The 15,153-nt window shown below is 34.6% G+C and overlaps 1 protein-coding gene across 2 annotated transcripts in view; it reads left to right on the top strand.

The window, feature by feature from the left end:
- The window catches only part of PKN2 (protein kinase N2), a 148,509-nt gene that overhangs the window by 42,924 nt on the left and 90,432 nt on the right, over positions 1-15,153 (top strand). For both annotated transcript variants that reach the window (XM_070267346.1, XM_001495405.6), the window contains exon 2: positions 3,139-3,439. In XM_070267346.1, the coding sequence (XP_070123447.1) occupies positions 3,139-3,439 (301 nt within the window). The remainder of the gene's footprint in view (positions 1-3,138; positions 3,440-15,153) is intronic.

Here is a 15,153-nt window from a genome sequence, read left to right as displayed (position 1 = left end):
TACTCTGCCAGGCATAAGCCCTGCCCTCAAATTGCTCATAGTCTTTAGGGTTGTCAGATAAGAAAAGGGATGATTGTTTAAATAAGATCCACAATATCAAAGCACACAGGAGAGTATTTTATCTAAATTCTAAGAGCATAGGTGGGGGAATTCTTTCCAAGGAAAAATTGTGATGAATTTTGAAAAAAGAAAGTAGAAATTAACTGACAAAAGAAGGGACTAGAAATTGATAGTTGAAGAGGGAGAGGTGGTACATCCCAAAGTTGCTTCATGCACAGTAGTAGCTGAGCCAAGAGAGATTGTCTCTGGCAGTAAATTTCTGTAATTTGATATGATTGGAATTTAGAGAGCAAATTGAAAAGAAATGGAAGTTGTAGTAGGCAATTGCCTTCAAAGGTTTCACATCGAATACAGTAGCCATTTTCATATAACAGGTTTTTTTAAAAACAGCCTTTAAATCTTAGTACCACAGTTCTCAAACTGTGTAACAAGGCTTTCTGGGGTGCCTCAGCAAACTCTCAGGATCATGCAGTATGTTTTAAATTTTTCAGGGAAACACACTGGCACCATTTGTTCGATACCATGTGAACTAACTGGAATTAGTTAAGTTTCAATCTTAGATTATTCTACATTATCTTTGTATGGTGGAATACGAAATGAGGACGGGAGTGTCCAATATGATTTCAAGGTTTGGGAAATTATGAAGTAACCAACAGGCAGACACATCACATTAATAAGTAACTGTGGTTATTAAAGAGTGAAATAAAAATGTAATTTTTTCTTTCAATTTGTTTCGTTTCAAACAGCTATTAAGTTATGACGTAAGTATTTAAGTTATTTGGACCTTACTACTTAATAAACAAAATTGTTAGATATTTATTTTGGCTTTTGGGGCATAAGGAAAAAAATTACTGAGACACTAAGGTCACTGTGAATCAAGAAGTTTAGGGAACATTTGGCTTAGTACATAATATTAAATCACAAATTTGTGAAAGCAGTTCATGTAAATGTTTTTAACTCTGTTCAGATAGAAATAAAAATATCTAGAAGAATGTAATTAGATTAAACTTTTTCATGGGAGAATTGTTTGCCTCAGTCCATTTTACCTGAAGCTAGACAGCAGAAATTCGGATCTTTTGACAGTGGTCATGTGTGCTAGCGTTATGAATAACCAGCCAAAGATGGATTCATAAAGTTTGGAAACTGAATAAATGGGTGATAGGACGTATATTCCCTTATAAATAGTGAAAAACCTAGACACTATTTTGGCCCAGTTAGAAAATCATTGTGTATCCCCGTAGATAAGAATCCAAAATTTAAGGCCAGTAGGTGTAGATCACCTATCCCAACGATTCTTAATCTAAGATCCATGGATCCTGGAAATTGTACATACAAACACAGAATTTTCTCTGTTCTGCTGTTTTTTGTTGGAGTATCAAAAGGGTTCTTGGCCCCACAAAGGTTAAGAACAGATTTATAGATCAACTACTTGGTGTTTTGCATAGTATACCTGTTGGCACAGGGTAAATTGGTACCAAAGCCAAGACTAGATCCCACATCTTGCCATCTATTAACTCACTATTTGCAAGATACATGTTTTTTAGAAGTTAAGAATTAGATGTAAAAAGTATTTACACCAAGAATTTAAATAGAACTTATTTATCTGGTTGTGATGAATTGCCCCCAAAATTAAAGAAAATCTTCTAATTAATTAGGTCTGTGGTTCAACAGGTACATAAAGGGTACACAGTGAAATGTAAATCTCTCTCTTTTTTATGTCCTTCACACACTCAATTCCTCTTCTCAAAGGTAAACATTCTCTAGTTTCAGAAATTAAAAATTTAAAAACCAATAGTATTATAGTAATGGAGTTTAAAATAGTGAATGATATACAAATACCTAGAAGATAGCTTTGGTTGTTTTAAATGTCGAATAGATGTGTTTACCTGATTCAATTTTCATTTTAATATGAATAACTAGTGCTGCGTATTGTCTTAGCTTCTATCAGTAGGACATAATTTAAACATATTTTCTAGTAATGATGATTTTGTAGTGAGTCAACCAAATTGTCCATTGGGATAGTTAGCCGTGAAATATGTAAATAGAGTTCTGAATAGTCTCCCCAAGCCTTGACACATTTAATTCATTAACTAAAAAGTGGTCATAAGGATGTAACTTTATTTTATTTTGCCAATATTAGTTTATTTTTAAGAAGTTTCTTATAGAAGATAAATGGAGTTTATCTCACCTATGGAAGTTAATAGGAATTTTCAGTTATTAAGTGACCACAGTGTGCCAAGAATTGTATTTGGAGCTTCACATACAATAGTTTGAGTTATCAAAGTATCTCTGAAAGGTGGCTAATGTTATTATTTAGATTTTACGGATGATTAAACTGAGTATTTGAAAGGTTAAATAACATGCCCAAGATTCACAGTGTAGGGATTAGGATCTAGTTTGGGTTCATTGTAGTTAGTATCATGGAATTGATTCCAACTCCTAGAGACTCTGTGTACAGTGGAATCCTGCCTGGATGTACCATCCTCTCATCTTCTGGCACTATATCAGACAGTGCTTCACTGCTATTCATAGGGTCCTCATGGCATATTTTTTCGGAAGTGGGTGGCCAGATCCTTCTTCCTAGTCCGTCTTAGTCTGGAAGCTCCACTGAGACCTGTCCACTATGGGCGACCCTGCTGGTGTTTGAAATACCGGTGGCATAGCTTTCAGCATCACAGCAACACACAGCTACCACAGCATGGCAACCAACAGATGGGTGGTATCGTTCCCTGACCTGTGAGAGTGCCGAATCTTAATCACTAGACCACCAACTTTGGTTCATAGGATATCAAAAATCCACTATCTTTATACAACTGTAAGATGCTTTTGTGTGTAAATGTGTTTGTTTTAATATAATTTTGTCAGGTAATGCTATTTAGTAAGTGGGCAGAGTTTTCGAACTTATGATTCTGTATGGTTATAATAAAGGTAAATAAATAGTCTGTTGCTTATTAAGGGAAGAATTTAATGTAATGTACTTAATAATCACTTTATGCAGTTTTATTCTTATGCTGCACATTTTACTGAGTAGCTCACTTTCCTAAACTCCCCCATTTGTATGTTTCTTTTTTTCTGTAGGGAGATTCCCGAGGTCTTCCATTTTCTGAGAATGTGAGTGCCGTTCAAAAATTAGACTTTTCAGATACTATGGTGCAACAGAGATTGGATGATATCAAGGATCGAATCAAGAGAGAAATAAGGAAAGAACTGAAAATCAAAGAAGGAGCTGAAAATCTGAGGAAAGTCACAACAGATAAAAAAAATTTGGCTTATGTGGACAACATTTTAAAAAAATCAAATAAAAAATTAGAAGAACTGCATCATAAGCTACAGGAACTAAATGCACATATTGTTGTATCAGATCCAGAAGATGTTACAGGTAATACATATTGTATTTGATGTTTATATGGTATACCAATAAGAATTGAATCATTTTTAAAAACAGTAAGATTTGTGACATACACAGTTTTTAGCTTTTCTGAAAGTACAGGGTCTTTATTTTTTTTTTTGCAGTTAAGGTCTTGTTTATATTCTATTCAGAAGTACAGTGGGTTGATGAATGTGAAAATTGAAATGTTTACTTAGAGATGAATAACTCTGCTGTCTATTCTCTTACCCTCTGTCAGTAAGACATTACTTAGTTATTTTCCAGTATTAATGTTTTGTATTAAGTCAACCACATGCTCTTACCTGATTCATCCTTGTGATCAGTAGGATGAGTTTGCCAGATGAATTTTTAAAGTTAAAAATGCATTGTATGACCAAGGGATATTTTTATTCTTTGCAAGTGTAATTAATAAAACTTATGACCTTTGTTCTTCATGCTCTAAGCTACTGAATTAATGAAACCACCAGGCATATTGTTTAAAAAAGAAGAAAATTTCAAAAGCCAAGCAATACTTTTTTTCCCCTTAAAAATAGAAAATAAAAGGAAAATATAACCCAGAAGTCCAATTTAAGAGCATAAGTTTTAAACAATGGAAGTAACAAATGTTCATTTTGGAAATTTTTCCATGGTACAGAAAATAAAAATAGAAAAATTACCTCTCTCCACCCTAAACTCTCTCCCCAAAGATAGTGTTATTAACTTGTTGTTGTATATCCTTCCAGGAAAAGTTTTCTATGTTTGTACCAATGTCCATCCATCCATATATACATTCCTTCTAAAACTTTTTACTTAAAAAATTATATGACACATTTGATTTAATAGTTTTGTCTTTGCAAAGATGATGTTTTTAGTAAGGTTGATCTCTATAATCCTCAATTTCTTCATTTGCAAAGAAAAGGAATGATTATATAGAGAGTAATGTATCTAGTACTGTAGAATTTTTAGAAGAACCTTTGTGATTAGCTAATAAGAAATAACAGATATAAGTAAAATTAAATTTGATTAAGAAAATACATAAAGTTTACTAAGAACCTTAAATTATTAATCTCAAAAGTTGCATAAAATACTTCTGATACTCAGTACTTGATAGAACTTGTTTTAATGCATCATTTTCAACATCTGAGATTTAACTTAGGGATTTCACTTGGAGACTCTATGTAGAGATTTCAACCTTATAAGAATAATTGAATCTTAAAAATGAAATAAATCCTAGAGAAACCAGTCTTCTTATTTTAGAGCTGAAATAATCCCAAGGATGGGAATTAATTTGCCCGGAATCACAAAGTTAGCCAAAGAACTCTTTAACTCCTCATCTGGTCTTCTCCTACCCACACATTTAATAATTACATTATGATTGAAAATTTGTATTATGAAAATGCTTTTTTTAGCAATATCATATAAACTTGGAAATAGCCTGTTCTGTTGGAACTCTGCCGAGCTCTACATTTTTTGCCTGTTGCTTCTTTAGGAGAGGTCCAAAAGAAGAAACTGTGCTGCAGCTTTAAACTCTGTTTATTTTGAGAAAACGTTTTCATCCTCACAGAATCCTGATAACTACCTCTAATTGGATATAGAAGAGTTTTTGCCACACAAAAAGTAGCCCATTTGGTTTCCTCAGTTCCTTTTTAAAAATTGCCTTTACTGAAGTATATTACATATGATAAAATGCATATATTTTAAGTGTACGATTTAATGAGTTTTAATACGTGTATACCCAGCTAACCGTCGCTATAACCGGTGATCCTGAACATGTCCATCACTTCAGTGGTTCTCTTGTATACATACTTCCCAGTCAATCTCCAAATCCCACCCCTGGCTTTAGGCAACCACTGGTCTACCTTCAATCACTTTAGATTAGATTTGTCTTTCCTACAGTTTCATATAAAGACATGGCCTGTAAGTCCTACCAGCAAATTCCTTTTCTCCCTCAAAAGCCTATTTGAATATCACTGTGAAACCTTCCTTGACTTTCTCTGATTATCTTCTCTGTTCTTCTTTGTCCATTCATTGTTGTATTGAAATTCGTTTCTGTACATGTTTATATCACTTCCTAAACTGTATGATCTCTGAGAGCAGGGACATGTTTTTCATTCATCTATTTTCAAGGCTTATTATAGAGCCTAGAACATAGTAGGTGTTTAATTGCAAATACTATATCTCAAAAAAAAAACACTGAGTAAAAATCTTATATTAGTTCTTGAAATTAATACCAAAGCATAATTTATCATGGTACTTTAAAATTTAATAACTTGGGGAACAAAACGTCAAATAAAAGTTTTAGGATATAGAAATGTAGAAACTTTCTTTACTGATCATTTTTAATATTGACTTTTCATGTAATTGCTAGCGCAAATATTATACGAAATATAACTTTCTACTGTGATTTCTTAATACTTCAGTTTGTTTAGAATAAACTTGACAAGTTGGTTAAAATTTGAATTTATTAAGGGGCCAGCCTGGTGGCGCAGCGGTTAAGTTCGTGTGCTCTACTTCAGCGGCCCAGGGTTCACCGGTTCAGATCCCGGGTGCGGACCTACGCACTGCTTGTCAAGCCAGGCTGTGGCAGGCGTCCTACAGCTAAAGTAGAGGAAGATGGGCACAGATGTTAGCTCAGGGCCAGTCTTTCTCAGCAAAAAGTGGAGGATTGGTGGCAGATGTTAGCTCAGGGCTAATCTTCCTCAAAAAAAAAAGATTTATTAAAAAAATAGTTTTCTTTGCAGATGGCATATTCACACAACTTGGTCATAAGTTTTTTTCTTTTTCCCTCACTACTTATTTGAGAGCATTAAAAGCAACACCACCACCATAGAAGATTAAAGGTAGTTCAACATTAATTTTAGATCAGATTGCCATAAAATTGTATATGTTTTACATTGTGTACTAAGGTAAACAAAACCATTTATTTTAGATTAGGTCCAACAAGGAAATTCAAGGACATAGTACTTTGCGTTCAGTTCTCTAAAGTATGTGGATTGATAGCACAAGTATTTGGCTAATTCCTCTTGTCTTGGGGGTATGTAAGCAGAATCAATGATTCAAGGAAAGAGGGACAAAATTTAAGTCTGCGTTGTATAAATGATTACTGTGTAAGTAGTTAGGAGGCTTGCCCTTAATTCACATCTGCAATAATTAACTGTATTGATCTTTAGTTTCTTATTTGTAAAATAAGGATTTTTTTTCTCCTCAAAACCCCAGAGCAAAGTTGTATATCCTAGTTGTAAGTCATTCTGGTTCTTCTATGTGGGATGATGCCACAGCATGGCTTGATGAGCAGCATGTAGGTCCATACCCAGAATCCAAACTGGCGAACCCCAGGCTGCTGAAGCAGAGCACACAAACTCAACCACTCAGCCACGGGGCCAGCGCCCTAAAATAAGGATTTTTATCAGATGAGCTTTGAGACTTTTAGCTGTAAAAATGTCTGAAATGTTGCTTATTATAATGTCAAGATCTAATCATTTGGGACTGTTTGTAAAATATATGTGTTCAATTTTTCTTAAGAGTAGTTGAATTTTTTGATATTTTCTTCAGGCTCATGATACTCTTAAGCTTCCTGTTCACCTTCTGTATACTTCAAGAATAGTCTTTATGGATTATTGTTATTATCCCACATGGAAATTATAAAGATATTATTAGATGAGGCTGAATGCACTTCTTGAAAAAGATTATTGGATCTCTATAAAGTGGAGTGGTAATCTAAGCCTTAGTTTGCACCTGAGACTCCAAAAGGAAATATTTGGGAAAGAACCAGTTTCCTAAATCTTGGACTCATGTGTATCACCCCTAAAGAAGAGAATAAGAACATTTCTCATATTTTAAGTACATCTAATAATTTGTGTAGTATAAGCCCCTCTATTTTCTTCTCTGTTTTCTACTTTTCTCCTTCCTCTTCCCATTTCCATCCTCAGACCCCACCAAACTTAGGTTGATTTTTACCTATTGAGGTGGCGAATATTTTCTTTACTTTCTAGAATATCCAGAAGGGAAATATTGTTAGTATAAAACTAATAGTATTTGGATTTTTTTTGGAGTTAACCTTGGAAGATCTTCTAAATTCTGGAGATATAACTATATTGAGGAAGTTTTCTTTCTTAATGACTAATGTGCAGTTTGTGAAGTCTGTCTTGAATGAATAGAAGTGAGAATTTAATTTTCTTTTTTGTTGTTGGCCTCTCCGCTGAAATGTGGCATAGAAATTATTGTTGAATTTTATGTGTATTAAAATGTAAATGTGGAATCTGTGGCTTGGTTTGTTATGTAATTTCTACATATTTCTTATTTCTGACTGATTTTCTCATTTTGAGGTAAACATATTTTGTTAAATTGTGAACTCTCAAAGAAAGAATTTCCATTAAGTAACTCTGATCATTAATTAGAAAGTCACTTTTAAAACCCCTGGATTTGTTTCCTCGTCTTTAAAATCATGAGATTAAATGGTTTGTAGATCTCTAACACTTGGATTCTTTGATGATATACTTTTTTTAAACAGTTAATACACAGTAAAATTGATTCTTTTCTGGTACACCGTTCCATGAATTTTAATATACGTATAGGTTTACCTACCACCACCACAGTCAGGAAAAGGAGCAGTGCTATCACTTTGTAGTCACACCCTCTCCCCACTCCATGTCCCCTGGCAACCATTGATCTGTTCCCTGTCATTATAGTTTGCTTGGCAAGAATATCATATAAATGGAATCATAATGTATATAACCTTTTGAGACTGACTTCTCTCACTCAGCATAATGCTTTTTGAGATTCATGCAGGTTGTTGCATTTATCAATAGTTATTTTTTTTTACTGCTGAGTAATAGTCCATTGTACTGATGTGCCTCAGTTTGTTTATCCGTTCATCAAGAACATTAGGGTTTTTTCCTAGGTTTTGCCAGTTATCAGTAAAGCTGGTGTAACTACCCATGAACAGGTTTTGTGTGAACATGTTTTTGGTTCACTTTGGGAAATGCTTAGGAGTGTGGTTGCTAAGTTATGTTAAGAGTAAATTTATTGTTGTTAAGAAACTGCCAAAATGTTTTCTGGAGTGGCTATATTGTTTTTCATTCTCACCAGCAATACATGAGAGTTCCAGCACTTGGTATTGTTAATATATTTTTTAACCAGTCTAACAGATGTATAGTGGTTGATGATATACATTGTTGTGATCAGAGGGAAGAAAAAGAAAAAGAAAGTAGCACCATCTTAAGGAGAACTTATGAAAGAATTGTGTGTGCCGTAGGTACATTTATATTCAGAGTGAGGAAGTCTTCTCTACCAGGAAATGCAATGTGCAGTTTTTAAACATTAAGATGTAATATAAGAGATACCAGCAGTTCTGAAATTTTTAATGCCTAGGTTGCTTATTTCACCTAAAATAAAAAATATTACAACTCACAATCTTATCCATGCTATTTTTGTAAAGCATTAAAGTTAAACCAGAGATTGTACTAGTTATAAAATATCTCAGCAAACTTCAATTGGTGACATTGGCAAAATAACTGATTAAGCATCCATTAATAATAAGTGAACATTCAGGGCCAGCCCTATGGCCTAGTGGTTAAGTCTGGCACACTCCACTTTGGCAGCCCAGGTTCTCGGATTTAGATCCCAGGCATGGACCTGCACTACTTGTCAAGCCATGCTGTGGTGGCAACCCACATACAAAATAGAGGAAGATTGGCAATGGATGTTGGCTCAGAGCAAATCTTCCTCACTAAAAAAAAAGTGAACATTCATTATAATCTGAGCAGGTTCCAAATGGCTATATAAGATGAGCATATCTGTTTAAACAAGAAAGTGGATGGGGGGGGGTAATATAAACAGTTAATATAACTGTAACACATGGCAAAATTCTGGAGTTTATTTTTAAAATGTCCATTTATAAGTAACAAGTGCAAATCAAAATATTAACCAAGTGAACAGTAACAGTAACAGAAGTTTGTGAAGGAGATACATGACTAGTAAGCTAGTGCTTCAGCGTACTAGTACTTTTATTAATGTAGATTTGTCTAGGTTTACCCCAACTGTATATTCTCTTATTTTTTTAATGCAATAAATAGTCTCATTCCGTAAACAGACATCTTGGCTGTACAAGTACCACTTCATGAATATTGATCATTGGGAGTCAGCTGAGTGTAAAATAAAGACCAAAGGTAATATGATCTGAGATCTCATCCCAGCGGGATCATTACATAGTTCTGTGGTTGTATACCACTTGCAACCCCTCCAGGCCTTCTTTCTCTCATTTGTAAACAAGGAGGATAGGCCATATATGCCCTGTCTAGGGTGATTTGTGAACAAGGTGTTTTAATAGCTTGAGGAAAGGTCAAGTACGAGGCATCTAAGGTGTTCTAATTCTGAACATGAAACCCCTGTTTGGATCTAAGTGAAGTCTGAGGAAGCTTTCCTGCGGCTGGGATATAAAGACTCGAAGTCACCTACATTACTAACCTCCAAGAGAATCAAGGAACCACTTTCAGGCTGGACGTTAAGTAGTCAGGAGCCTTCTAAGGATCTGGATTGCTTCTGTGTTCTAGAAAGCTAATTCATCTTGGAAGCCAGCTACTCAGTTAAGGTTTTAGAGAACATATCTGTTGCTCTGCACACACGTTGTTGGGGAAACTACTAACAAATTCCATTTTTACTCATCATTCTGGCTTTGGAAAATCACATCCCTAAGGAGATGTTAACCACTTCATATTTTCTGGTGACTTCCAAAGTGGTATCTCAAGCCAAGATGGGTTTTCTGGGCTGCTTCTGATAACTTATAGCCTTATAACCTTATGGATATTACTTGAATGTCCTATTGGCTTTGCCTCTCATCATGTTTAAAATTGAACTCTTCTTTCCTTGAACAGTACCTCTAAATCTTTCCCTTTGTTTTCTGTCCTGTTAATGGCATGACCCCAGTAATCTGTAACTAAAACTTGACTTTTAATATAGATGCCTTCTTTTTTTTTTACTTTCACTCTCAAATTAAGTCTGTAAGTGAAGTCACCAAGCCCTATAGATTCTACCTCTGACATAGGTCTCATATCTATATCTCTTCTCATCCTTACTGCCAAAGCCTACAAGTCCGGTATTTCTCTAACCCAACCTAAACGCTGCTACTGATATTTTTTACTTAGTAGTCAGATTTGATCGTGTTATTTTCTTGCTCTAAATCTTTTGGTGGCTTTTCATTCCCTACAGAATACAGTATAAATTTGTAGCATGACAGAGATGCCCTTCATATAATCTGGCCGCTTCCTAGTACTTCAACTCCTGTTCCTCTCAAGTCTAATTTTCCCCTTTTTCCACCTGTCTTTATGTTGGCACTATCTTTTTACCTCTCTCCACTTGTATGTGGTGGGTATGTACATGTGCATGTGTGTATAGTTTGGCAAAATCTAGGTGGTGAGTGTATATGGGCGCTCACTGTAAAATTCTTTCAACTTTGCATCATATTTGAAAATGTCTATATATACACACATAATCCTGTATATATAGACACACATACCCATGTGTACAGATACATACAGGTTGTAAATGTACATGTATATGTATATGAATACTTTAAGCTTTTTGAGAAAAGGAATTTTGTCACTCTTTTGTTCCCTTTGCCCAATATCTTGATATATATGATATAACCAATTCCCTGTATTAAATTTCCTCTGTTTAAAATATCTAGTATGGTTTCTGTTTGTCTTCTAGACTCTGAATGGTATACTTTCTTTCCATACCATACAACAAACTTAGAATACTTTAATTCCAATCTACTTAACTCCACTTGATTTATATGCCATTGTCCATATGTCCATTCTAGTTTCATCATTTTATCTTCAGTTCCACAAATTAATTGTTTTTTAAAATTGGCACCTGAGCTAACAACTGTTGCCAATCTTCTTTTCTTTTCTTTTCTGCTTTTTCTCCCCAAATCCCCCCAGTACATAGTTGTATATTTTAGTTGTGGGTCCTTCTAGTTGTGTCATGTGGGACGCCACCTCAGCAGGGCCTAATGAGCAGTGCCATGTCCGTGCCCAGGATCCAAACTGGCAAAACCCTAGGCCACCGAAGCAGAGTGTGCAAACTTAACTGCTCAGCCATGAGACTGGCCCCAAAGATCTAGTTATTATTGTTTTATATAGTCATTGTTAGTTTATAATTATCTGCATGTTTATCATTTTCTTTGTTCACCATTTCTTCATGCTTCTCAGACTTTCCTTCTAGAATCATTTTCTTTCTTTCTCATCCTGAAAGTATGTACAGTAGTCTCCCCTTTTCTTCCTGAAAGTATATACAGTGGTATCCATGGTTTCGCTTTCCATGGTTTCCGTTATCCACAGTCAGCTGTGGTCCAAAAATATTAAATGGGAAATTCCAGAAATAATTCGTAAGTTTTAAATTGTGTACCATTCTGAGTAATGTGGTGAAATCTCATGCTGTCTTGTTCTGTCCTGCCTGAGATGTAAATCATTCCTTTGTCCAGTGTATCTGTGCTGTGTATGCTACCTACCTATTAGGTACTTAGTAACTGTCTTAGTTATCAGATCAAGTGTCACAGTATCACAGTGCTTGTGTTCAAGTAACCCTTATTTTACTTAATAATGGTCCCAAAGCCAACTTTATTATTAGTTGTTGTTAATCTCTTACTGTACCTAATTAATAAATTAAACTTTATCATATGTATGTATGTATGTATGTATGTATAGAAGGAAACATAACATATATGTAGGGTGCAGTACTATCCATGGTTTCAGGCATCCACTAGGGGTCTCAGAACATATTCACCATAGATAAGGGGAAACTAGTGTACTTTAGAAAAATATTTCCCCCAATATACAATTTTAGGTTGACATTTACTTTCTCTCAACACTTGGAAACTATTTCACAGTCTTCTGGAGTCCACTGTTGTTCAGGAGGCAGCTGTCAGTCTAATGGTCGAAGCCAGATAATCTGCCTTTTCTCCCTAACTTCTTTTAAGATACTCTTTGTCTGCAGTGTTCTGTTCTTTGAGTATAATGTAGATTTCCTGTTGTTTGATCTTCGTGGGATTTGTTGGGCTTCCTGAATCTGAGATTCATGTATTTCATCGACTATGGGAAATTCTTAGCCCCTCTCCCTTTGAGTACCATACCCCGTCTATTTCCTCTACTCTTTCATGTTGGAATTCCAATTAAATGTATGATAATTTCTTCAAACCTGTCTCTGTTTCTCTAATTCTCTCTTTACCTGCATCCAGTTTGCTCTTGATGACATATATTTCTAATTTCTGTTACATGTTTTTTAATACTAGAAATTCTATTTTGTTAATCTTGGTAATTTTTGATAGTCTCTTTTCCAAGTCATTATTTTGATAGCCCTTATATTTAGTTTTACGTATTAAATAGATTTTTTCCCATTCTGTATAAGATAATAACAATAAGTGAAATCTTTGATACTCTACTCCTATAGTTTTTTTCTCACTCATGGTGGATTTTTTTTTCCTACCTGAGCTTTGTGGTTTCTAATTGTGTGTACATTTTCACTGAAACATTATCTGTGGGAATTCCTTTAGGTCTGGATTTAAAGTGCCTTCTTTCAAAGAGGATTTTTTGGTTCTGTAAGATGCCTAGAAGCATTACCAACCTGAGGGCAATTAAAATTTAAGCTGAAGTTTTTGGAGGCCACATAGATAGTATGATTCCTGCCTCAAACCTATATGAGAGTAGTAGGAATTTTTAAAGAATATCTCTTTCCCCTCCCCCGAGTCACCCCAAGTCAAACACAAGTCAGCAAATAATTCAGCCATTATCAGTGGCACCCTTTTGAGATTCCTCTCTTTAATCAGGTTTTTCCTGATCCAATTGCCTACTTTGTAGGAGCCCCCAGGCCATTTCTTGGGCTGTTACTAAAATCCTAGCTTTTTACTCCACCAAGATGATGAAATCCTAGCAAGAGTCTCTTTTTATCAGAAAAGCAAAAGCCATCTTAGAAGCACAAAGCTACAGATGTCTATTTACATTACTCCTGGGATTGGGTCGTCAGACCATGCACTGCCTTCTCCTTAACCTCCAACTGCAAGTGAAACTAAAAGTCTAGTTTTTTTGTTTTGTTTTCTCCCTTAACCTGCCTGTTATTTTAAGCAAGAAAGGAGGAGATTGAACACGGGCTATAAAGTTAGTCTACCTACAGTTCAGGTAAAGATTGAAAATATCTTCCAACTCTGTAATTTACTTAAAGTGTCTTATAGCACTTTAAATTTTATAGGTAATTGTTAACGTTTCTTGAGTTATTTTTGGTGAAATTATAGTTTCTCAAGGATGTTCTCCATTTTATGTAATTTTCAAATCTAGTGATATGACTTACAATATTAGTGTATTATCCATTTAAAGTTAGCATGTATCTATAGTAACATTCCCACTTTTATTCCTAATATTGGTATGTTCTTCATTTTTTCCCTTGCTCACTTCTCCAAGATTTGTCATATTATTAGTCTACTCCCTCCACAAAAAAATAATTTGGCTTTACTAATCCTTTCTTTTGTGTATTTGTTTCTATTTTGTTGATCTCTGCCATAATCTTTATTACTTCTCTTCTCTCATTCTCTTTAGAATTGTTTGGCCATATTTTTAACCAACTGAGACAGATGCTTAGCACTTTAAACTTATTCTATTTTCTGATATGTACATTCAAGGTTTATGAGTATCCTCTAAGTATTGCTTTAGCTGCCTCACAAAAGTTGTGATGTGTAAAATTTTTTAAAATTATTTTTATTGAGATGTAATTGACATATAACATTATGTAAGTTTAAGGTGTACAATATGTTGGTTTTATACATTTATATATTGCAGTATGTTTACTGTAGCATTAGCTGATACCTGTATTACATCACATAATTATCATTTCTTTTTTGAGGGAAACAATTAAGAGCTAGTCTTTTAGTACTTTTGAAGTTTATAGTGCAATGTTGTTGACTCTAATCAGATAGTAATTAGATATAATAATTAGATTATAATTAGATATCCAGGACTTATTTTTCTACTGGTTCCCAGTTTGTACATTTGAACAACATATCCCCAATTCCTCCACCCTTCAACCTCTGGTAACCACCATTCTAATCTCTGTTTTTACCAGATCTTGGCTTTTTAAAATTCCACATATAAGTGATAGCATACAGTATTTGTCTTTGTCTGACTTGTCTCACTTAGCACAATGCCCTCAAGATCCATCCATGTTGCAAATGTCAGGATTTTCTTCTTTTTCGTGACTGAATAATATTCCATTGTGTTTATGTATGTGTATACATATATACATGGACACATACAGATATACATTACATCTTCATTCATCTGTTGACAGACACTTAGGTTGTTTCCATATCTTGACTATTTCCATATCTGCAGTGAGTAATGCTGCAGTAAAGGTGAGAGTGCATATATATCTCTTTGATATCATGTTTTCATTTTCTTTGGATGTATACCCAGGAGTGGGATTGTTCGATCATATGGTAGTTCTACTTTCAATTTTTTGAGGAACTTCAATACTGTTTTCCATAGTAACTGCACCAATTTACATTCCCACCAACAGCGCACAAGGCTTGCATTATCTTCACAGCCTTGCCAACACTTCTCTTTTGTCTTCTTGATGTTAGCCATTCTCAGAGGTGTGAGGTGATATCTCAGTGTGAATTTGATTTGCATTGCCCTGATGATTAGCAGTGTTGGGCATCTTTTCATGAACCTGTTAGCTAA

Source organism: Equus caballus, chromosome 5, assembly GCF_041296265.1.
Source record: "Equus caballus isolate H_3958 breed thoroughbred chromosome 5, TB-T2T, whole genome shotgun sequence".
Lineage (NCBI taxonomy): Eukaryota > Metazoa > Chordata > Mammalia > Perissodactyla > Equidae > Equus > Equus caballus.
This window is presented reverse-complemented; position numbering and strand designations above follow the sequence as displayed.